At 37.1% G+C, this 24,603-nt stretch overlaps 1 protein-coding gene across 4 annotated transcripts in view; it reads left to right on the forward strand.

Annotated features, from left to right (window-relative positions):
* The window catches only part of RBBP8 (RB binding protein 8, endonuclease), a 34,170-nt gene extending 18,539 nt beyond the window's left edge, over positions 1-15,631 (forward strand). For all 4 annotated transcript variants that reach the window (XM_064703484.1, XM_064703483.1, XM_064703486.1 and 1 more), the window contains 12 exons: positions 700-801; positions 1,472-1,569; positions 2,204-2,331; positions 3,266-4,151; positions 4,237-4,363; positions 6,226-6,326; positions 6,701-6,815; positions 7,716-7,868; positions 8,478-8,547; positions 9,510-9,606; positions 13,176-13,317; positions 15,147-15,631. In XM_064703484.1, coding sequence (XP_064559554.1) covers positions 700-801; positions 1,472-1,569; positions 2,204-2,331; positions 3,266-4,151; positions 4,237-4,363; positions 6,226-6,326; positions 6,701-6,815; positions 7,716-7,868; positions 8,478-8,547; positions 9,510-9,606; positions 13,176-13,317; positions 15,147-15,244 — 2,117 coding nt within the window. In that variant the 3' untranslated portion in view covers positions 15,245-15,631. The remainder of the gene's footprint in view (positions 1-699; positions 802-1,471; positions 1,570-2,203; positions 2,332-3,265; positions 4,152-4,236; positions 4,364-6,225; positions 6,327-6,700; positions 6,816-7,715; positions 7,869-8,477; positions 8,548-9,509; positions 9,607-13,175; positions 13,318-15,146) is intronic.
* The last annotated feature ends 8,972 nt before the right edge of the window (positions 15,632-24,603 follow it).

Consider the following 24,603-nt stretch of genomic DNA (forward strand, 5'->3'; position numbering starts at 1 on the left):
AAAAGCCTCTTCCCAAGAATAAAAATAGGATAACTGAGGGATGAAAAGGGTGGGCTGGCTATTCATGCTCTTTATTTTGCATTTGAAATTTTTAGTGCTGTGAGTAGCTTCTCCTTTCTAGGCATACCTATCTCTCTCCATATTCTGTATAAAAAATGGAGGTTCTAAATGAATCCAAAGTTTAATGTGTAAGAAGTGGTGTCACACCTAACTATCACAGTTAATGGCTTTGAAAAGCTATTGGTTATCAAGGTAGAAAGGACTGCATGGCGTATGTTTGTCATGATTCAGATCTCAGGTTTTTCACCTTATTACCTTAGCTGATGCAGAACTTTGTTGCCTTGGATGTTTCATTCTTCAATAATTGTATTTCCCTATTAACAGGCCAAATACAGCTTGAATAACTATTTTTATGTGGTCAGACTAGATGGTGGTGTCATTTTGTGTAAGTAGTGTTTTAGGCCTGACTGGCTGAAATCATATTCATGAGAAAAAGGATTAATATATAATATTTATCATATTTTTTTTATTCTGACACATCACTGTCACAAATTATCAGATGTGCTTACATTGCTGGATCTACTGAAATATTAAATCTCGCATTTAAGTGCTTCTAAGATCTAGGTCATTGTTTGTATCTGTACAAAATTATCACAAAAGGATAATTTCACCATGTGAAAATGTTTCCACATTTCCTAGAGTTTGGAAAAATTCCATTCTTTTCCACACAAGTGAGCACTCACCATGGAGGAGAGATACTAGTGACAGACACCTGTGATCCACAACTGTCCCCTGTGCCAAGTAAGTGTATTAATAGATTTAGTTCTAATTCCATTCAAAATAAGGCAAAAATATTGTAAAACTGAGGTTTCATCTCCTTAACCTTTTTTAACACAGAAACCTAATAAAGTGCAAACCTTTTAAAATAATGACTGAGAATCAGCATGGAATTATTCATGCATGTCAGGGTTGTGGTGGTTGCTCTTCTTGTGCTTTCCAATATTATTGTTTTGCCCCAGTTTAATGAACAGAGTAATGTTAAACCCCTCAAAGAGGGAAAACTCTTGTTTTCCTAGTAAAAACAAATTAATGGAAATATGCAAGACAAGCATTGTATTATAAATACACATTATCTCTGTTCTACATGCTTTTATCAGATTATTTGTGTCCTGTACCAGGAGTGTGAAAAGCAACTTATACGATGATTTTTAATTCTGGGGAGCTGTATTATTCAAATTTGACACATATTTCTCTGTATCAAACAGAGATACAGCAGTTTGCTCTCATCAGAAATTCTTTTGCCATTTACAGCTTCCAGATACGACTTTATCTGACAGAGATCTAACTATTTCCATAAATGCCAGTTTTAATTTGTGATCTTTTTTCTTCTGTGTTTGTACCATCTCTGTGAGTCAAGCAAGATACTATAATGCATATGTAGCTTATTGTGATGTTTTTTCTACTCACAAAGATAAACCAAGGGTGGGAGGATACCCTGTTCCAAAGCCATCTTTTAACTTGGCTGCAGTTGTTGCAGAAACAATTGGACTTAGCGTTGAAGAGGAATCTGTAAGTATTACCAAATTTCTTACATAACCAACTTTTTGGGCCAGTTGTTTACAAAACCAGTGTTTTTCTCTTTTGCATTAAAATTCTGCAAGAGTATTCTGAGTTCCAGTAAGCTCACTTTGGTTTGCTTTTGCTTAGTCTTTGCTGACTTGAGCATGAAGAGATATTACTGTGCTGACCTGTCTGGGAGGGTTGAGGAGGGTAGAGACATGGTTCTTCCTTTCAGGTTTTGTTAGTACAGTGATCTAAATCCTTGGGTCTGATAAATTCCCTTTGTACAGTAATCAAATCTAAGACATTGAAAAATGTTTCTTGGCCATGAGACTGGTTGGTGACTCAGGTGAGATTATTTGATGGTTTTGGCGGGTAACTACCTTGAAAATTATAGTATGTAGAATATTTTTGTGTCCATGCATATGAATGAATTTTTTCAGTTTCCATAAGATTTCTTTAAAGCTTCTGGTCCAAATTTCATCTCTTAGCTTTTATGATTTTTTCGAGTTTTGAATGTTTTGATTTTAATGGGTCTTCAGAGTATTTACGTGCCAGCTGAGCATATTTCTAATTTTAATTTTATTTTAAATCAAATATCTTCTCACACTTCTTTTCTTTGTTTTCCTTCACCACTTGCAAGGAGTCCCAGAGTGTACTGAATCTTCCCCTCACTAATACAGTTGTGAGCCAGGCCTCAGAGAGCATGCAGTCTGAAGACTCAAGAAAACAGCCAGCTTCTGAATCAAGAAATGATGACAACAATCTAGGGTGTGTTTCCACTCAGTTATAATAGTTACAATTGTTTTAAGTAGGCTTATAGAAGTTGGGTCTTTGTAGAATTTCAAACCATGCAGCATTTTGCTTTAAAGTTATAGAAATGGAAAACAAATATTTTGTATCAGAGGGCTTTCTTTCAAGTAAATAACATGAGAAGCAGTGAAACTGATAGAATGCAAAACTGTAGGCTTTTACTTAATTCACAAACTTCTTGTTTGGGCTTCTTGTATACACAGTCCCTTCTTTCCTAACTTCTCATTATTGCAAGGTATCTTCTAAAGCCCATAACCCTGTGGATAGCGGGCCTAGAGCTGGAAGGCAAGAAGGATCCTATTGCTCTGATTAGGTGTCAAACCAATTGACTGCTGCCCTTCCCACTCTTCTCAGGATATTGTAGTCTAAACTGATTTTTTTTTTCCCTATTTGTTGTCTTGAATGTATGTTTGTTAATGACAGGCAAAAACAGTACCTGAAAGGAGCTTGCAGTTTTTTCCTTCACTTGCAGAAGCTTTGAGAATCTGCTGTGGTTTTAAGATGTATACAAGAACCGAAATAGACTTCTGTTGCAACCATTCTCACTTTCTTCCTTTTCATTGCACTGAGAAATAAGGAGTCCTTGGATAGAAGAGATACTTAGGCAGACTTAACTCTGTCCTTGGTTCTCAGTTGAATGTGGAACAGAATTTCACACCATACACCAAAGTGAAGGATGAGATCTGTATTTTGTTTGCCTTCTATAGCTCTAAGTGCACCAGTACCTATCCCTAGAATAGGTTAATTTTTCTTCTTCCTTCTGTTTTCAGTTAATACTAGCAGCTCACACAGCTTTAAAGCAGATCAGCAATAGGAAACATATTTTTTTTATATCACTTTCTCTCCTTCCATCTGTACACCAGAAAAATCTCTCATGTTTCGTTGTATTCAGTATTTCAGATCCATCTCATAACACTCCACCACGTGATGACTGGGATTCTCGGGTAGCTTCCCCTGTTTTTGGAGCTTCTAGCACCGTGAAGAACAACTCAAGTACAGTTCATGCTCCTTGTATTTTAGATTCAGGATTGAAGCCTCATTTCAAAACCATCCTCTTCAACAATCCATCCAGTTCCAGATCTCATAAAAGTAGATCAAAATCTGAAGATGTTGCTTTTGTTGCACCTCTGAATCTTGGGACGGAAATCAACTCTGTTATCAGCCAGGCCTCTGTCCATAGGCAAATGGTTGTGAGAAAGAATTCTGATGAGGCTGTGACCTGTGTTGGAAACACCTGCACAGCTAAAAATGAGGTGATCAAGAGCGATGTCCTGCTTGTATACCAGAAGCAGCTAGAAGGCAGGTGTGCCAAGAGAAAGAAAGCTGAAGATGATAATGGAGTTAGCTGTGAGAAAGCATCATTCAGCAAAGAGAGCTCTGTGCCCTTTAGGTCTGATGTTCAGCAGGTTAATGGGGAACATACAGGGGATAAGCCCTTGGATCTGTCTGATCGCTTCTCTGGAGTTCGTGGGCAAGAGAAAAAACAAGGAAGTGAGGAGACATATAAAAACAGACTGAAGCAAGTGACTCTGCATGACATTTTTTCACACATAGGGAAGACCATTCCTGAACGTTCATCATCCGTTCCAAATGCCAACAATGAGAGCTGTTTGTTTGGCAGAGATGTACAAGAGGAATCCTGTGTACAAGAGGCAGTGCTGGGAAGAGCATTCCCTGACAGGAAAAACCAGATCCCAACGAAAGAAGAAGTTCCCCCCTTCAAATTTGCACCACTGCCGAGTTCTGCAGAGACAGAGGAACTTTTTGATGATGTAAAGGTATGCTTTTCTGACTCTTTTTTCTTCTCCTTTGAAGTATTTTATTTGACTTTTGGGTAATAGTAAAGTTGCAATATGTTGTTAGGTTGCCAGTGGCCATGTACCCAGTAGAAAGAAAACAAGGACAGGACATGGAGAGTCTGAACCAGCATCTGTACTTCAGCCAAACCCTTGTAGACTATCAAAAAGTAAAGCACAGCAAAATGAGCAAGGTAACTTGATGAAAATATTCCTTTTACTGCCTGCCTACCCCTTCAGCCTGTGCTCAGATTGAATAGAATTTTTCCTGTCTTCTCTTCTTCCACTTTAATCCTTTGCTCTGCTTCTAACTCAGTCACATTCTATTTGGGATTTCTCAGGATCACCCCCAACATGTACAAGTCTCTGTCTTCCTGGCATACTTTTGCCACTGTATAATAAATATATCATTGGTATTCAGGTGTACATTCGACAGGCTAGGAATCTTCTTCTTTGCTGTTTGTTTAGCACTGTTATTTATTGCAATGTAATAATAAAATCTCATGAAGTTGGAGTTTAAACTGTCTATATCAAATACTTGAAAATTACTCAAGTGTAAGCATAAGTCTTTTTTTTTTATTCCTAGTGGTCTGGTAAGGAAATTTGTATCTTCATTGATAATCAACACAGGCTCTCATATATTCTTTCCAGAGCATGTATCTTTCCTCTTAAGTTCTCCCAGGTGGAAAACTTCTTGAACTAGCATTGTAGAATCAAAGCTTCTGTACTCCTCAGCCAAGCTGTTACACTGCATACTTTATTTAGAAATACCGCATTATGAATTTAAAAGATACTTGCCAATAGTTGGTGTGGCCATGTAGCTTGAAATCTAAATATTCCCCTCAAAGGTAAATCAAGAGGCATTTTTGGAGCAATGACCAGACACTTGTACTCTTTGCTTAGACCTGACCCCTTGCATTGTCATTGATGTAACTTCAATAGTGACCCAGCTAGGGAAGACACCTCCTGGACCTGTTGTTTGTAAGCAGAGAAGGACTGGTAGGTAAAGTGATGGTTGGGGGCCATCTTGAGCATGACAGTCACAAAATGATAGTTTTCCATTCTCAGAGAAGTTAGTGGGAGATAGCAGAACTGCTACCTTGAACTTTTGGAGGGCAGATTTTGGCCTGTTTAGGAGATCACTTGGTAGTCCTCTCTTAGGAGGTGGTCCTGAAGGGCAGAGGAGTCCAAGAAGTGTGGGAATTCTTGAAGAAGGAAATCTTAAAGGTGTAGGAGCAGGCCGTGCGTGTGCTGCAAGGTGAGCTGATGGGAAAGAAGGCCAGCCTGTGAACAGAGAGCATTGGCTAGAACTCAGATATAAAGAGTTTATGACTTTTGGAAGAGGGAGCAGGCAGCTTCAGGAGAACTACAAGGATGTTGTGAAGTTACACAAAAAATAAGAATATAAAGTATTAAATATAAAGTATGAAAATAAGAATGGCCAAAGTCTAGTTAGAGCTTAACCTGGCTACTGCCATAAAAAGTATTTCTGAAAATCCATCAACAACAAAAGTAGGGCTAAGGAGAATGAGCTTTATTGGATTTGGGGGAAACAAAGGATGAGGAAAAGAATGAGGTACTTAGTGCATTTTTGCCTAAATCTTTAATAGTAATTCTCAGGGTACCCAGCCCCTGAGCTGGAAGACTGGAATAGGGAGCAGATTGAAGCCCCCATAGTCCAAGGGGAAATCGTCAGTGACCTCCTGCACCACTTAAACACACACAAGTCTGTGGGGCCAGATGGGATCCACATGAGGGTACTGAGGCAGTGGGCAGAAGTGCTCAGCAAGCCACTTTCCATAATTTATCAGCAGTCCTGGATAACCAGGGAGGTCCTACTTGACTGGAGGTGAGCAAATGTGACACCCATGCACAAGAAGGGCTGGAGTGAGGATCCAGGGAGCTACAAGCCTGTCAGCCTGACCCAGGCTGACCCCAGATCACCTTGAGTGCCATCATAAAGCACATACACAGGACAGCCAGCAGATCAGATGCTTCTGGCAGAGTTGCATTCTAATTATTTGTCTTTTTTTTTTCTCGTATTCTGTGCATACAGACCTGAAAGATAAACCTTCTTTAGAAAACTTCCAGTGGAGCATAGACCCAGGAGCTGATCTTTCACAGTACAAAATGGACATTACTGTGATTGATACAAAGGTGAACCTTTATAATAAGTCTGCACGTTCTATGATATTGAAAAAGCCTGCAAAGCAGTATTGTGAACATTGTTCTGGACAGACCAAACCCACTTTGTAACAAAATTCAGAATTTGGCTCATTTGATATTGTTCATGCCACAGATATCCTAAAACATGTCCACTGTTTAGTTGTACTCAGCAGGAATAATCTCAGTATGAAAGTGGACAAATGGCTGTGACAATTCTAATAAGACTGTAACCTGCAGGAAAAAAAAAATCAGTGTCCAAAAAGAAGCCAGTAACTGCTTTGAAAGTATTTCAGATACACAGCATTGACACTGACTGACCAATTGCTTCTGGGTGGAATTATCATGTTTGCTTCTTTTTCCCCTAGGGTGGTTCTCAGACCAGAGTTGGAGGGGAAGTTGTTGATATGGATTACACTTATGTTAGTGACAGTGTGCTATTAGAAATAAAAAGTCAACAGCAAAATCAGGAAGGCAGTCCACGTAAGACTCTTTTTTTTCTCTTCAGTTTACTTTGCTTTTTTGTGGTATGGTGGGAGTTTGGGGATTTGTTGGAGTTTTTTTGTTTGATTGGTTTTTTGAGAAGGAGGAGGAGGAAAGAGTAAAAGGGCAGGTTTTTTTCCTGTGTGGCTAGATAGTAGAAAATGGTTTGCAGTAAAAAACTGGTGATGAAATTTATAGGCTACACAGGGTCAGTCTGTTTCCTAGAGAGTTGGTGGTGGGTTTTGAGATTGTTTTTTTTTAACATAGGTTAAGAAAAAAGACAGGATTTGTGCTGAGAGAGCCAGTAGCTAGCTATTGCTTTACAGTGCTTAAAGGGTGAAATACTTAACCATATAACAGTTCTGATCTCACCTGCAGTAAACAGCTTCAAAAGTTTTCTATGTAATCGCATCATTCTTTGTATGAGAAGACTAATTTTGTTTTTAATGACATGTAAGTAGAGCTAGTATGTTTAAAATAAATCCAAATGTGTTTATATCACTTTTACCATATGGTATGTGGTGAATCATGGCTGCAGGGCACTGGCTATTTCCTACCCACAAAAAGTATTTCCTTTTGCTTGGATAAGTCTATAATTACAAGAACAAAAATTTCACATAACCAGTATTAAGGTTAAAGGTACCTCACAATGATTTTAGCAGTTAATCAGATTTTAGAAATGGGATCCAAGGTATCTGAAAAAGAAATGAGCATTGGCCACATTTGAAAGATTGACAGAGAAGTTGCAGCAAGAATTAAGGTGTAGCTGTTTTTGAGTTAACTGGTACTGGAGCAATAAGTAAATGTTAATTATTTTGATACACATTTAGTCAAAATGCAATTTCTTGACTAAAATCATTGAGACACTGATTTGGATGTTCTTTGTGCTTTTAATAACAGGAGGAGAAATAACAGATATGTTTGATCAGACAAGCCATGAAGAATATGAATCCTGCCTACCAGAAGATAGTGCTCCTGCATGTGATGAAAGAGAAACTCTTCATGATGAAGAGCAGGATAAGGGAATAGCAGCAGCAAGCAAGAAACTAAAGAGTGGGATATAATTTGGTTTTGTCTTTATTAGCTTACTTAAACTACAAGAGTTGATTTGAAATCAGAGTCTGTTCTTTAGGAACAAATATGCCAAATTAACCACCAGTTCTTTTTGCATCAGTTTGTGGTAAAGTTGATTACTTTTAAGGACAAAACATAAGGCAATATGAATTTCTTTTTTGGTTTTTTTGGTAGTTCATTTATCACCACACAAATGTGGAATGTATAGTGGAAGTTAGCACAGCAGCAGAACATTAAATTGACTCTTAAAAGAAACACCAGGTTTTGGCTACAGTTATTTACTTCCTTTCTTCTCACTATTCTAGGTTCTGTGGAAGATCTTACAGTATGTTGTATTTTAAGCCACCTTTCCTTTATGTTCTTCTCTTTTTTGCTTGTGTCACTGCTGCTTTCCTTCTGCTCCAGTACTGCTTTTTGATTGATGGTTCTATCAATTCTGTATTATTTTTTGTATCTATTTGAATCTGTTGTCTCAGACTGAACTGTACATGGCATTTTTATATTTCTTAAAAGTTAATTAATAATTTTACAGAAGTTTCTGTAGGCAGTCTGTTAACCTTATATTTTGTTTTGCATGTCTGTTTACAGAACATGAGGATAAACAAGATAAAGCCAAGCAGAAAGCTTTTGTGGAGCCTTATTTCAAAAGCGATGAGAGGTAATTTAGTTTGTTCTCTATGGGCATTTTAAGGCTTTTTGTATCTTCCCTATAGGAAACTTGATCCTCCATAAAATAAATGTGTTTGTGTGTAACAGCCTAGCAGTTGCAGAAGATGCAGAAGTAGATCTACTACATTAGATAAAAGACTTTAGATAAAAATTGGGGTAAGGGAAAAAAATGTTGAAATGCCTATTACATTTGCTGAAGAGAAGGGATTGCCTCTTCTGCTTTTTATAATTTTAGTGAATGCAGTGTTTTGTAATCTGTGTGGCTTCTTGCAGGCGTGTGGTCATGCCTGAATTTATGAGCCAAGCACCTGTGGGCTGCTTGTACAAATGAAAACTTTTCCTTCTCTGTTTTTTTTACCCCTTGCTCTCTAGGCAATAAATGAATAGTGCTCAACAACTGCACCTCTTAGTGCCTCCTCTGTTGCCTTCCAGTATAATCATAATTAGAAGTCTGAGTCTTCCTTTTGTAACGACACCAAGCCCTTCAGTTAGCTTATATGTTATCTCAGTGCATGTTTTCTTTGTGGAGGAAAACTTGTTTACTGTTTTGAAAGCAGTTAAGTTGAAAAGAAACTACTGATCTTGAACCCCAACATATGTTCCTCTCATGGAAATCATTGCAAGCACAACTCTGTCTTGGACAAAAATATTGTATAGAAGATCTCTATTTGAGTAATTTCTAGATAGGAATTACTTTTACACTATGAAAAGCCATAATAATGAGACACACATCTCTGGTTATGTAAAAGTTCATATTATGTTTGAAAACTGTTTTATTTATAGAAATTTCCCTATTCATCTATGAAAGGCAGTATGATTTGAGTTTTGTAGATGTTTTCTGAATTATTTTTTTAACTTGTCTGTCCATCACTGTGTTGTAAAAAAATTGAAAATTCCAGTCATGTGGAAGAAATAAAAGTACTATTATGTGAAAACATTTTTGTTTTTCAGAAAGAATACTGTGTTAGATTTTCCTCATATTGAGGTTATTCGGAAAAAAGACGAAAGAAGAAAATTACTTGGCCACACTTGTAAGGAATGTGAAATAGTAAGTAGTGCTTTAAAATTTGTCAGTCTTCCATGCTTCTAACTCCAGACAGTATCTTAAGTGCTGAAGTGCTGTTTTTAATTGTTAATCTGGTTGCATCATCATCATTACCTACAGTAGCTGGGAAGTAAGTGTTTACCAAAGCTGGATAACCAAATTTGCAGGTGGTTTGTTTGTTTTTATTGCAGTAACCACATATAACATGAAAGACTTGGGTTTGATTTTTCTGTGTGTATCTGCATGACAGAAGAGCTTCTTACATCATGGTTCCAGTACAATTATTGTTAATAAAAAATAAATTAGCTGGTCAAAGAGCTATTACAGTATTCCAAACTTTAGATCAAAAGCTCTACTGAACTTTATGGGTGCTGGAATAAGTTCTGTATCCTATTGTACCTTTATATGTCTATCTATAGACAGATCTCATTTTGGTTGATTTTTTCTTTCTTTTCTGGGTTATTTTTTTCAGATAATTGCACCATCATAGGAGACAATGTGTATATTTATGCAAATGCATGCAAAAATGTTTAAAGTTACTTGTTTAAAATACTTGTTAAAAAGTATGAAATTTTTCATTTCACATTACACAAATTTTTTCTCCTTTTCTATTGTCTAAGCTGCTTTCAGATACTTGGTGTAGAGATAAAATATTGACGTAATTATATGTGTAATAAGAACATATTTAGTCATTAGTAGAGTGATGAGCTCATAAATGATGACTCAGTAGAAGTGTGGATTAATGACTGAACAATGATGGATTTTCTGGAATCTTTCCACTTAATTTCCACATGTATTTAGAACCAACATCTTCAGAGATTCTCTTGCTATTCACTTTATAGTCAAGTCCCATTTACTTAGCTGAAATTTATTAGAGTATGTTTTTAATGGAATTATTTTCTGAAAAATATTGGTAAAGCTCCCTAAATACAGATACCTAATTTTCACAGTCAACTATAAATACCATTTTAAAAAATATGTTTGATTTAAAGAGTTTGAAAGAAAACAAAACAGCCCCCAACCTTCAGTCTGTTTCATGGTTCCAGAGCCATGTGTTAAGCATTTTAATTTGCTGTTTCTGTAAGCTAGAGATCTTCCTTCTGTAAATCCAATTTGTGTTACTTTCTGTCAAATTGGAGTGATAACTATACTGTCTGGAAGCATTCACAGCTCCAATTTTGTAACAGTAGGTTTTTACATTAAATGCTAGGAAAGTTTGGGTTTGTTGTTGGCTTTGGCTTTTGGGGGCTTTTTTTTAAGTCTACACCATTCAAGATTAATGTCTTGGAATGTGTGGAATGCTTGGCTGTGTCATTGCACAATAATAAAACTAGCTTTGAATTGAATGCCTGTGAGAGAAGGGAGTATTGGATAAAGTATAAATGATGCTTTAGCAAAGTCTTGGCTTGCTGAGCAGCCACATGGGTTTGAAAAGCTGCCACAGTCTAAGGGAATATTTAGGGAGTGGATAGAGATCAGTAAATTGATTCTGGCCCTGTACTGCCAGTGGTGCCAGTGGGGTCAGTTCCTGTCACTCTGAGAGGACCTGGGATTTCACTTCTGCACATGCCACAGCAGGCTGATAATAAAGTCCTTTATAAGCTTTATCTTAAAGCTTTGTGGAAGCATCTCATACACTTTACAGTGTAGAACTATTGATAAGAAGTCTTGTTTTGGTTTTTTATGACCTTGTGATGCTATCAGAGAAGGATTGTAGGCAGAAGTTACAGGTAGCTTGTAAAAGTAACATTTGTTAGTGTGGTTGTTAAGTGTAGCTACACTTAGGTGAGTAGGAGGATCACTCAGATGCATTTTTATATGCATTTAGATTACAGGAATTATTCTGCAAATTTTTGCTAAACTAATGGGAGGAACATTTTTAGGGTTTGCTCGCTTTCTGAAACTGCAAATTGTAGAGTTCTATAAACAATTCTTTTACAGGGAAGACAGGATGAGATTGCAGTATCTTCACACACGGAAAAGCCTAGCTTGAATGTTTTGTGCGGATTAAAAATGCTGTGGACAGTGAGATCAGACCAGAAAACAGCTGAGAGTTCTTTTTGCTGTTTAGCTGAGTTACATAACTCTCATTCTCTGTCAACCCTAATAGATTCCTAAAGAAACCAAAGAATTTCTTTCTAATTTATTTTTTAAACATGCTTGTCTTGATTTTTGATTGTTCTTATTTTCTGTTCCCACTAAACTGTACTGTACTTTTCATTGTTGGATCTGTAATTATTCCTTACTTATGATTGTTTAATTTTAAAAAATGCAGCACACTAACAACTTTTAATAGATTAATTTCTAAAATTTCAGGCTATTTACAGGACAAAATAAGGAGCAATGCTAGTTATCCCAAAATAAAACTCAGCAATATTTGTCTTATACAGACACTCTAGAATTCTTGTAGTTAATTTTGTTGACTTAACACCTCGTTCTTAACTTTTGTCAGTAAAAATTGAATGAGCATACTTTACAATTCCAAGTAGGTTTTCTGAAATCATGCCAGTAGCTGAGAGCATGAAATAATCTCTTTTGATAGAGGTATCCTGTTCTCTTCCTGAGTTCCCCAGTCTAGGTCACTTTCCATCTGATTGAATGAGTTATAAACTTTAATTTGCCTTTTTGAATTGCAAGACTGACATTTCAGTAGAATTGTTTTACTGTTTTCCCAGAGGTCAGCTTTCTTGTATGGCTCTGACTGTTGACTTACCAGTTGAATCAAGCAGTGCATTCACTTTTAAAATATTTTGACCCTCTATGTGCTCTAAGGTCCAGATTTGTATTTTTAGGAATTAAATTAGAATTACAACTAGAATTAAAACAGAGAAAACTGCATGGAAAAAAATATACTCTACCTTTCTATGATGCTACTCAGGGAAACACCCAGCAAAAAGGCTTGGAGGGAGTATATACTTTTCTCACTGCAGCCCCCAGTACAGCTGACAGGGTTGAAAGAGTGTAGCCAATTTACTGTAGAGAATGCTCAGCTGACAGATAATTTCTGGAGTCCCAGTGTCAGTCAGCTATTTAAACTAACTCTTTATTTACCTCTAATTTGAGGCTAAGTAAGTAGGAAACATTTTGACTTAAGTTTGCAGTTATTACTGTAAATTTGGATACTGGAAATAATTCTGCAGCATGGGGTTTGTAGTGGGGTTTTTTTTTTTTAATTTTATTTCTAGATGCAAGCTGACAATTAATAAATTTTAAAATTCCAATCTCTTTCAACACCTGTGCTACTTAGCTTTGTAAAATCAGTCAGTAGACTGTTGACATAAGTAATTGTACACATACCTCAACCTTGTTGTGGTATGTTAAAAGACAGAAGGTTAACAGATTTGCCACAATAAATTTGTTATACTTAGTCTGTAAATTCAGTGAGCTTTTAGGATAATTGCCAGGTGTTTGCCACTTGGATAACAAATCTCTACTCTAGCTGTCCTCACCATTGTTTTTAGATAACTGTGTTAATAAACACAGTGATTGATAATGTCAATTGTGTAAAGCTAAAGCTGTTTCTATTATGTATGAATTTGTTAACTGGGATTTTTCCCCCTGCTTACATTCAGTATTATGCAGACATTCCAGAAGAAGAGAGAGAGAAGAAACTAGCTTCCTGTTCAAGACATAGATTTCGCTACATTCCTCCAAATACTCCTGAAAATTTCTGGGAGGTTGGATTTCCTTCCACCCAAACCTGTGTGGAAAGGGGTTTGTACCAAAAAGATCTTGAAAAGTACTTTTTAAAGCTGCTGCTGCTTTTTTTTTTCCTTTTTTTTTTTCCTTTCCCCTGAAATTATCTACCATTTCTCCCAGTGAAATTATCCACTGGCGTTAGCAGTTCTTGTACTACTAAGAAAGGAATATAGGGAGATTTTCTTAGAGAAGGCATTGGGAAATAATTGGGATTTTCATAGAACTTAAACTCTATATTTTGACCATAAGCAAGAATTGGATTTTCAGAGTGAAAGGCCAAGAGATTGTACTTACGCAGGAGAGACAGGCAGCACTATTGATCTCCATTGTCAATGTTTTTAGAGCTTTATAATACCAGGTAATAATGGAAATGTTGCAGGTAAGGTGTAGTTAAACAGTTTTTCATACATATACCCTGCTTGCTAGTGACAATGAAAAGATGTGGTGTTTGGTTTTGGGGTTTTTTTAATCTGATCTTCACATAGAAGTTTGTTCTTTCTAAATAATTTTCCAAAATCTTAGAGCCTGGTGTAAACATGAGGTTCTACAAATTATGTTAAAACACAGTGAGTTTGTAGCGTACTCTAGGTACAGTTCTTCAGAAGTGGTGAAGTGCTGGGGTGAGCAAGGCTGCAGGAACTCTCTGAGTTCCATTTATATATTCACTTGTGCATTAGCTGTGAAACATTAATCTTTGCTTTTATCTGTTCTTATAACAGTGTCAGGTCCGGCATAGGAAAATGTAGCCAGAGTTGTCTATGTGTGTTGTGTGATAGTGTTGCAGTATCATCCTTAATCTTTCACAACAGTGAGCCTTGATTTTTATGGACCATATAACTTGTTACTACCAATTTGGAATCTGCTTGCAGCCTCATTAAAAATTAGCTTCTTGGCTGGAGGAAGAGCTGTTCAGTTGTTGATGGTTCTCAAGAGCTTATCAGACTTTAGATCAACCCTCCCTTGGAAAAGGAAATTATTTTATAGCAGTGCAGCAAGAAAACTGAAACACGAGGGAGTTCCCATGATGAGCAATTGATCTTGCCATTCCAGTGTAGTGGGGTACAACATAGGTATTTTCTACTCCTTATTGGTATCTTGAACTGTCTGTTTGTGTTGTTTTGGTTTTTTTAAAATAACTGAGTTACATAGAAAGAATTTTCCAACTATGAAGTAGAAATCTGCTACTCTCATTTTGGTGGGCACTGTTGCTGATCAACAGTAAGGAATTGACAAAAGCCAGGTGCTGAAACTGACTTGCATAACATGTCTGTTCACTGTCAGTGTTAGCTAAGTTGAGTATGTTATAGAAATTTTCTATCCACTTCTCTTATCAGAGAGCTTTCACGGTGTGTTTGATCCATAGGCTCATGTTCAGCTTTTTCCAGTCTTTATAAATCTGGATGCTCTTAAAACAGAGGGAGGTACTGTTTATACATGTGCCTGAAGTTTCTTCTGTATGACTAGGATTTACATTTTCAAAATGTGAACTGAATTAGCAGTTCTTGCATACTTTGTTGCTCTTAAGTAAAATCCTTGGTCAAAGAAAATGACAAGTGCAGTTTTGTTTTGAATAGATGAGCAATTCATAGTTTCCATTCTGTTCTTCACTGTTAACTGTCTGTATGGCATTACTGTGCAGTCACCTGCTAGAAAGCTGCTGTGTATTTTAATGAATGATATTTGCACACTGGGATCTCAAAACTTTTATGTGAAGTCAGAACCCCGAAGTTCCCCAAAAAGAAAAAAAAAGTTACAAGTCATTTTTTGAGGCTAAACACACATTAAAGCTAAAGTTATTTCTGTTTTTATATAGTATTTCTTACCCCAGGTTTATTCTTTTTAAGGCTACATTAAAGAGGACCTTGCTCCCTGTCAACGTCCAAAGAGGCGGCAGCCTTACGCTGTGATGTTTTCTCCCAAAGGCAAAGAGCAGAAGACATAAAGGATGGGGAAGTGAGGAATGCCAGCCTGAGGTGGATCTCTCCTGTCCGTAGATATTTATAGTTAATATAAACTTGAAATAAAGAACTGTGTTTTCCACAATGATAGATCAATTGTTTAATTGAATATGTACATTTTATAAAATTGGTTTGCAAGTCTGATGTACCAGGAAACACGACTATTTAATGTATGTTTGTTTCATATTGTGTTAATACATTTTGTATTCGTTTTTGCACCTGTCAGAGAAGTCTCCTACTTTTTTTTTCTTTAAGGCCAGCAGCTGAAATTCCAGCAATTCCTGTCTAAACTTTGTGTCAGCGAATAACTGCTTTGAAGTCACTGAAATCAGTTGTTCTTGCAAGAGTAAATGTCTGTTAATGGGAACAGAAATGACAATTTTCTAGGGTGCTTTTATTTTGCTCTGGATTTTCTTGTATTTCTTTTCTCTTGTTGCAATAATGGTTGTATCTACTTGGAATAAAGCTGCATTAAATATTAAATGTGTCTACTGTTCATACTTTGGGAGTGTGAAAACCAGGAAGTCTAAGTGTCTTTCTTCAATTCTGGTGTTAAATGTAGACCACCATGTTTTCCTCAGTGTTTAAATTAGAATGTCCAATATTCCTTTTATTTTTTCATTGAAATCTCTTTGCAGATATGTGTCTCATTTATTGGTAGAGATAAGCATTGTTTATTTCTAAATTTGGGTGACAGCTCTGCCCAGAGTTTTCCTACTGGACAGCAGTAGTCATCACCTAGATTTCAAATTATTATCCAGAGATATTTTAAATTAATCTTTTGTAGGAGGGGATGTATTTCCATACTTGCATTGGGAAAGTAAGATGATACAGTATCACAGAGGCAGGGTAATACCTACATAGGTAGGCAAGCCAAAGATCACCATAAGGTCTCTAGGAATAAAGAAGCTATAGAGTTGGGTTCAAGCACTGAGAACTCTTTTAAAAAGAGATCATAAAGCAAGCAACTATTGAAATGCCTGAAGTAAAAATAAAAGAATAGAAAGTATACATACATCTGGGGAGTTATCTGTATATATATTTATATATAAAAATGTATCTGTAATTTCTATTTTTATACTTTATGTATAGGTATAAAATTGTATTTAAAATCTTGGTGGATAGGACCATTTAAATTCAGCTATTTTTATATAGGAATGGTGGCAGGTTCTGCTGGTGGAGAAGTTGTAGCATAGGTCCAAGAAGAAAACTAAAACAAATGTGATCAATTTAACTGTAACGCTAATTGACACAAAATCCTTTTAGGTTGAAGTTACAGGCCTTGCAGAAAAGTAGAAGAAGGGATAACAGTAGGCACTGTCCCCATCCTACCTGCTTAGTTGGTTTTCTTATTTCAGCACTTCACAGGGGTGTATCCTAAGGAATGCCAAAGGCATAAAGCCAAATAACAATGAAAGTCTTTAGTCCTTCCCATATATACGAATTCATGCTGACAATAAATGTTTACAACACTGTGAAATCATTTCTTGTAACAGGCAGTAAACCCATTCCAAAGTAAGTCTGGTTTCCTGGAATTTTTTTTTAATTAAAAAAAAAACAGGTGCTGCCAAAAAGTGGAATTCTTGCAGGTATCTTGAAAATTGTTTTAGAACAACTCTGAGATGGTCTGCATAAATATTTATCCATTAGAAAAAAGAAGTTTTAGCAAGAGGAGTAGGGTAGGAGACTGCTTTTAACTAGGGAGAGCCTTTACACAGTAAAAGCTACATTCACCAAAAGAAAAGTAGAGGCACTCTGCAACTTGTCAAATGTAAATTTTGCTATGAAGTAGGATGTTTTGATGCCTTAAGTTTTAGCTTTCATATTTTCCAGATTCTGTACTTCATTAGCATATAACTGAACTTTTATGTAAAGTGTTAGCAAGTTCTCTTCACAGATTAGTTAGACAAAATAATCCTTTTCCAGCCTGAGAACCAAGGACACCATTGCAGCTTCAGGCCCAAAATGTATAAACAGCAAATTCAGGAGAGCAATCTGGGAGGATGGGACATCATAACCTGAAATTCTAATTGGACAATTAACCCCAATATGTAAATGGACCAACACTTAGAAAAGTGTGAAAACTTGGGACCTGCCATCCATCTTGGCTGGAGCCGTAGCAGGCTCTTGTACTGCCCAAAAAGTATCCTTTGAGGGCCTTTTAATAAATACCTACTTTATTCCTTTAACACTGTCTAGCCTCTGTTCTAGGTAGCCTCTCAAGGCATCAGTTTGAGACAGTTTCTGAAAGAAATAATTATAAATCCTATTTTGAGAACTTTATCAGTGAAAGGTAAAGTAAAAGATCAAACAATAATGGGAACATTTAAAGGTAAGATGACAAGGAAAGATGGGATTTTTACAGCAATGTTCATTATGGAAGTGCCTGGGAACCTTTCTTTGCAGGGTGGGTGGGCAGAGCTGTTGGGAACTGAAATGGCAGAAAAGGTCAATGATGTGGGTGTTGGCAAGAGGACAGGATTGGAGCCTGCTCCCGTGGATTGGAAAGTGAGAGAAAAAACTGCTAAATCCCTCACTATAGCATGGAACATGAGCCTCAAAGCAGCTGTGGTTGTCAAGGAGAACAAAGTAACAACTCTGCCTTGAGGCCCTAAAGAAGACCCCAAGGACATCAGTGGGGCTGCAGCCTGATGAGTTTTATGGAGTCATGGGAGCTGGGCTAATAGGAGTGCAATGAACAAGATTTTCAGACCTTTATAAATACAGTGTGAAAAGATGACACTTTTTACAGCTGCCATTCTGATGGCTTTTTAGATACTCTGAAGGTGTCAAAATATGATTTATCTGACAGCCTGTTTAAAGGTATATAAGACATTACAGTGGGATTCTGCTACGTTTTAGCAGAATTTTATTCAGCCTCTTTGTGTTCTGAGAAAGGGTGAAGGCAGAAGTCTGTTAAATTATTAACTGAACAAGTGGAACTGGGATATAGAAGAGGGGGAAATTGAAGAGCAGAACCCCTTCACACACAAAAGGGATGTCATGGATGCTGATGAAGTCACGAGGAAAGGAAAGAGCAAGGATTGCTCTCCAAGGGCAGCAGGTTTAATTACAAGAGCACAGTGTATACGAAGATATTACTGCTCCACTAGAGGACAGTAAGGAGCTGCTTTTGAACTAAAAGCGGTGTAAGAATTACTCTTTCTTACCCTTTGATAGTTGGCCAGTTTTATAAGATTTATATTGACTTTTAAATTGTAGATCTCTTGTCTAGCTCTTCTAATGCCAGAAAAACTGGTTTGCTTCATCTTGAGAAGCAAGACATCAACTGTAAAAATCAAGAAACAAGAATAGAAACAGACTGATTTCTCCTTCAAAAATAAGGATAAAGAAATACCAGAAGTCTAAGCAACCTTTGTGTACCAAAAGATTATTGAAATTTATGAATTTTAAAAATTTAGTTAAATATTTCTATTTGCAGAAATTTATAATTATTACTTACTTGCGTTTTTAGGACACTCTTGGAATAATATGTATCTTTTGCCCAGAAGGAATGGAAGAAAAAAAGGGAGCCAATCAGAGCCAGTAAGGAAATTCTGCTAAAAAAATCACTTTAAATATTGTTATATTTATACATATTGGGTTTGTCCTCTTTATGGCATGGCAGCACATTGTAATTGCAGTCAGCTGGGCTGTCAAGAGGAGTGGACTGTGTCCTTTGAGATTTGTGAGGTTTTCTACAGTTGGCAGAGGAAAAAAAATCAGATAAAAACCATGAGCTGAAGTAGGTTTCTGTTTTTGGAGGAGATTGGGGCGAAAATCAGTGTTTGTGAGCTAAATATTCAATGGCTTCTTACCTGAAGGCATTATTCAGAAGTTGAGAGAGTGGGAGAAATTTCTTCAGATGTATTGAAGTATGAGCATCCAAATGGGAATCTCTGGTGCCTATTCTGTCATACATCCACCGCCTGGCAGAACAGCCAGGAGAGCCACAGCTGTCTCCTTGTTTCCTGTCCTCAGCTGGGACTAAATCTTAGGATTCATGCTGCCTCTTCTCATTTTATAAGGGAAAATTTAGTAACCAATGCTAGGATTTGGGCATCTTGCAGTTATGTAAATAAATGCTGATATAGTATTGGTCATGACTGGAAGAGCTTGAGAACATGACACTCATGCAGGAAGTACCCCCAAAGAAACAGTAATACCTAGGAACCCATCCATTCAGCAACAGCAAAAACAACCCTCCCTGGAATGGGCTGAAAACTGGAATGGGCTTCTGAGTTTTTCTGAACTCAGATTGAGGTAAACTTCTTGGGTTCCAGTCCACTGGTGTGGACCCAAGAATTGTACAACTTCAAGTTGGTGGCTTAGTGTAATTCTCAAAAACATAAAGGTGGCAAAGTCATGGCTTTAGCACTTCCAAAGTGTAATCTGCCCACTCTGCAAACAATCTCAGTCTGAGAAGGGAGCCTTTGATCAAAAAAATGGTTTTTTAGACTGCTTGGAGCACAGAAGTCAAATTGCTGGTAAAATGTCCACAGGCAAGCTGTTTCCTGCACTGCCCATGAGGCAAACTTGGTTGCTAGTTGCTTTTAATTAGATGTGCTTTTGAACTTTGCCTTTCTCATGCAGAAAGGATAAATGCCTTGTCTCTAATGAAGCAGAAGGAAAACTATGTCTGTGTGCTGGTAATTAGAAACTCCTGTCAAAAGAAAAAAAGAAAAATAATACAAGAGCAGAAAAATCATAGGCCAGGGAAAAACAGGAGAGAGCAGAAGAGAATGATGAGGTTCTTGTTGGTGGCACATCATGGGGTATCAGTGGACTCTTGTTTTTAGAAATAATAAGCATCAGCCCTGATCCTCAAGAGAAGGAGTTTGCTATGTTTAAATAAATCAGCTGTGGAGAATTTGGAAGAAGAAGCTGACACTTCCCTTGCCCAGTGTGTCTCTTAGTGTAGAAAGACTGCTCGGTCTCAACATAATCTGTCTTTGTTGTGTTCCTGCACAGAGCATGAAGTTTCCAGGAGTGTTCTCTGTATGAACACCTAACTATGAAGGAAAGGTAGCAAGACACTGCAGAAATAAACCTAAGGTTAAGTCATTGCAAGATGGACCTGACTTTCAGATTATGTTTTTTTCAGTAAAACCTGAAATGTAGTGTTTTCCTCAGATTTCAAATTGCTTCTTTAGTCTGTGCATTGCAATTTGTATGTCACCATATCAAAAAATCTTGTGTTGTAAATGACAAAAACAGCATTGTCCTCTGTAAATTATTTTACAGGTTACAAAGTGTCGGCACAGTTTGGGTTGTGTCTTAGAACAAGAATGTGCTATAAAAATACACAATTAATTTTGATCATCAAGTTCAAAATTATGATTCCTCTAAATATACATCAATCTCCCTCAATGATAAATATGAGATTTTTTTTTTTCCTGAATTGCAATTTTCTTCTGTCTCACTGCACTCCTTTAAAAGCTACTTCTCCTCTTTAGAATATTTTTTAGGATACATCTGTGGCTGGATATTCGGCATCCTGGGCACAGTGCCTGAGGTGCAAGTACCATCACAGCAGAGCCACTTGGACTTGCTGGGGCCTGGGAGAAGTTACTCTATCGTGTTCTTTGTGAAGAGAGGCTCCAGTCAAGGGCAGTGAGGTCTGTCCCCCACACTTGGCAGTGGTGGGAGATAACCCTGCCCTGCAGGAACTTTGAGAAGGACATTTGAAGACAGCTTGCCCTTGGGTGGCTTTTGTCTGCATTCCAGCTGCAGCCATGTCCAGGCTTATCAGTCTCACTTATAGCCAAGGCTCCTGTTTAGCATCTTGTTAGGAAAACTATTTGGAGTTTAGGTCAACATGGGAGAAAGGTTTTTCATTACAGATGGGAAAGCTGATTTAAGCAAAAATTAAACTTATTGGGAAGGCATCCTCAAACTAGAACATGTTACCAAATCAGGACGGTAACATTTGGTACATGCTTGCTACACTGGTAAGTGACTACACTTGGAACTAACCAATGCACCAACAAAGTTATCAGTACAAACTGGTGACATCCATTACATACGCAGACAAAAAAGTGAGGAAAATATCCCTAGAAATAATTGCAGGAAGAGTTCCATGTCTACCTGTATTCTACACCATGTCTTCTACAAAGATATTACACACATGTGGCAATAATGCACATTAATATATTTCAGGTACTGTACCAGAATAAATAAAATATTAACAACAATTTGAAAATACAGAAGATCTCCCTTTTCCCCCCTTTCTTATTTCTGAGTGGTCTACCCAGGCCTTTAAACTTCAAAGAAGAGATCAGTTAGATTTTTTATTTTGGTTTGGGTTTTTTTCACTTTTGATAGTCACTAACTTTAATAACTGTTTTGAATTAATTTATTTTCAGTTACTTAGTACCTTACTTGGCATGGTTCCTACTTAAGACAACAATTTCATGTGGAGAATGCTTTAAGAAAAAAAAGTAGTGATACAAAGGAAAAAACCTTTCTATGCCTGTATTCCAGAGCCAGTAGGAATAGACAGGAGACAGTGCTGTGGATCAAACACACATGAAACAAGAAGTAGAGGAGACAAAATTCAGATCTAGTCATCAGCTCCAATCCATATGGTGATAAAGCTGCTCAATTCCCTCACAGTCAAAATTACCAACTCTATGAGTCTTTTTAGAACAGTTTTAAATAAAGTGAGAATAAAATAAAGCTAGATAAGGAAGAAATAACAATTTAGGGGCCTTTAGGAATATGTTTTGTGTGCTTTACTAGTGCCCATGGGTAAATCAGTTGTGGGAAAAGATAAAGAGATTAAATACAGTCTTTGAAATTACATTCCTAATGACTCACCATTTCAGAGACCTTGGGAATTTAGGCTGCAATTGAAAAGAAGCATAAAATGAAAAAAAAGCTAACATTATCTTGGATAATGTGTATCAGATAATGAGTTGATACTCTTTTAATGTTGAACAGATGTCCTAGAAGAGACAATTATTTTAATTCAAATTTTCTTTTACTTAAGCCAGTTTGCAAAAATACAGGTACCCTCTCACACAAATGTAAGGATGAATATAATTAGAACCAAGACGCTATAGCTGCAAGTCAGAAAATCTAATTTTCTATTGCTATTCCATGGAAATATCCTGCATTTCAAATTGTAGTAGTCTTACACATTGGAACAAAATAGCAAAATTTTCCATTAAATGAAATCTAAAATAATTGAGTTTGAAATATTAGACTTCTTGAAGTATTTCATTCTGCCCTAGCAATTGAACTTATATTATTACTGTCAAATTAATAGAAGCAGGCAAGAAACTCAAACTCGTCATGACAACCCTCTCTGAAATCATTGCACTCTTTATATGAGTTTCTAAAGTGTTTTGCTTGCTGGATGTGAAATGAATACTTTCCAGCTTGCTAGCCTGCCAAGCACACTCTATTAATTGCTAATAGATCAGTAAATGCTTGGCAAACCATTCAGAGAAACCAATGGGACTTTTGAAGTTTAATCCTAATAATTTGACTTCAGCAAGGAAAAGAAGAAATGTAAAATGTCGTAAAGAATGTTTTTAGCCATACTTCCCCCTACTTCTGATTTGGTCAGTAATAGAGAAGCACATGAAGTCATTGGAAATATGATTCTCTTCTTCTCAAACTTGTGTTGGAAGAGTTAACTGTTTAGGGGGGTGTCAGAAAGCCTTTTTTATTCCTCAGCCTCCGAGTATTGACAGAGAATATTTCCTTAGCAATCCTGGAAAAGTATTATGCATTCCCAAGAAAGGAATTGCATTTATGTCTCATCTGCTCCATCTTCTGCTGTGGTAAACAGAGAGCATTGAGCCAGGGAGCTCTGGGGTTGGTGGCACCTCACCCTAAGGAAAAGCAAAGGAGGCTTTTGTGAAAATGTTGTCAAGACATTAAATGGCCATGTTGTTCTGATACAGTATTGTGGAAATACATGTGGAAATATATGACTTATTTCACAAGTCATTAAATCTGATCGATATTTCTTTTAAAAGACAGGTATGTGCTGTGGAGACTGGTGGTTTCCAGGCAGTGCCAGCTCTTTGAAGTTACTGCATGTATGATTTTCTCACAGAACTGGGTTCATTTATAAAAAGACATTTATGTTAAAGCAAATGTGAGCTGGCACTGAAACAATTGCTATTAAAATATATTTCCCTTTGAGATGTCAACAATTTCCAACTCAGTATATATAAAAATAGCTGTCATGGGCTTTCTCAGAAGAAAACTTCTGCAGAATCTGCTTATCCCAGGACTGACCTGGGAGGGACATGAGAATAGGAACAGTAAGATTTAAGGCATTTGTTACTCAGAGAGGCTACAAATTGTTATTCCAAATGCGTCTGTAGACTTGACATGACCTATTCTAGAGGCTCTCACCCATGTCCCCAAAACCCATGGCAGCTCTTTTACACCCAGCAAAGACACCCATGAGCTGTGGCACACACTGAGTCATTTCAGACGGAACTGCCTTCAATATGCAGTTATGAGACTCACAGGAGACTCCCAAAGCCAAACATTCCTTCTTTCTGCCACTCTAATTTGCTACCTAAAGGCAGCAGCCTGCTTTTTTCTGCTCTTCCAAGTTCTAGATGTACCTCCATTTCCAGGAACAAAACTGACGCTTGCCTGCCAAGGTCCATCAAGGGCTGGCATTCCTGGTGGTGAAATCTTTTCCCTCACAATTCCCCATCTCTCACACAATTCTGGATTCAGGCTTTCAGCTCAGACTAACTGGAAGTGTTTTGAAAAGGGGCCCTTATTTCAAAGGACAAGAGACTCAAGATGCTCTAGAATGTGATGGAGTTCGGCAACCAGAAAGTGAGGTGCTGTAATTCACATCCCATTGCAGAAAGCTCAGATATAGGTGGGGCACTGGCAGAGGGCAACTTATGGAGAGGGAGTTTTGTGTGAAAATATTTCATTTTCTCAAAGAAGCATCTTAACTTTAGGATGCTCCAAGATCATTTTGGCCAAATCCTGGCCTACTCTACTGCCACTTTTAAAACTCACTCATCTGTAAAAAACCTACTCTAGTAGCTTTCCTTGTGCCTTCATGCAACTGATAGCTGCTGAATCAAATGCTTCAAGCTGGCTTATGGTATTTTAAATCCTATTGCCTATTTGTTGTGGTTTTAGCACTCAGACAAAGGGCTCTACATCTTTTGTATAGATTTATGCTATATAGTAGCCAAGAATAAATCATGCAAGTGGAAAAATATCAAGGACAGAGTGTAGAAAAGTAAAATAATGTGATTATGTGTGTGGCTGCTGTCTTTGCAGTACTCAAGCAGAATATCTGCTGCTCTGTACAGCTCTTTTTTTGAAAACTAAAAAAATAAAAAACATA

Source organism: Zonotrichia leucophrys, chromosome 2 (genome assembly GCF_028769735.1).
Source record: "Zonotrichia leucophrys gambelii isolate GWCS_2022_RI chromosome 2, RI_Zleu_2.0, whole genome shotgun sequence".
In the NCBI taxonomy this organism is placed as follows: domain Eukaryota; kingdom Metazoa; phylum Chordata; class Aves; order Passeriformes; family Passerellidae; genus Zonotrichia; species Zonotrichia leucophrys.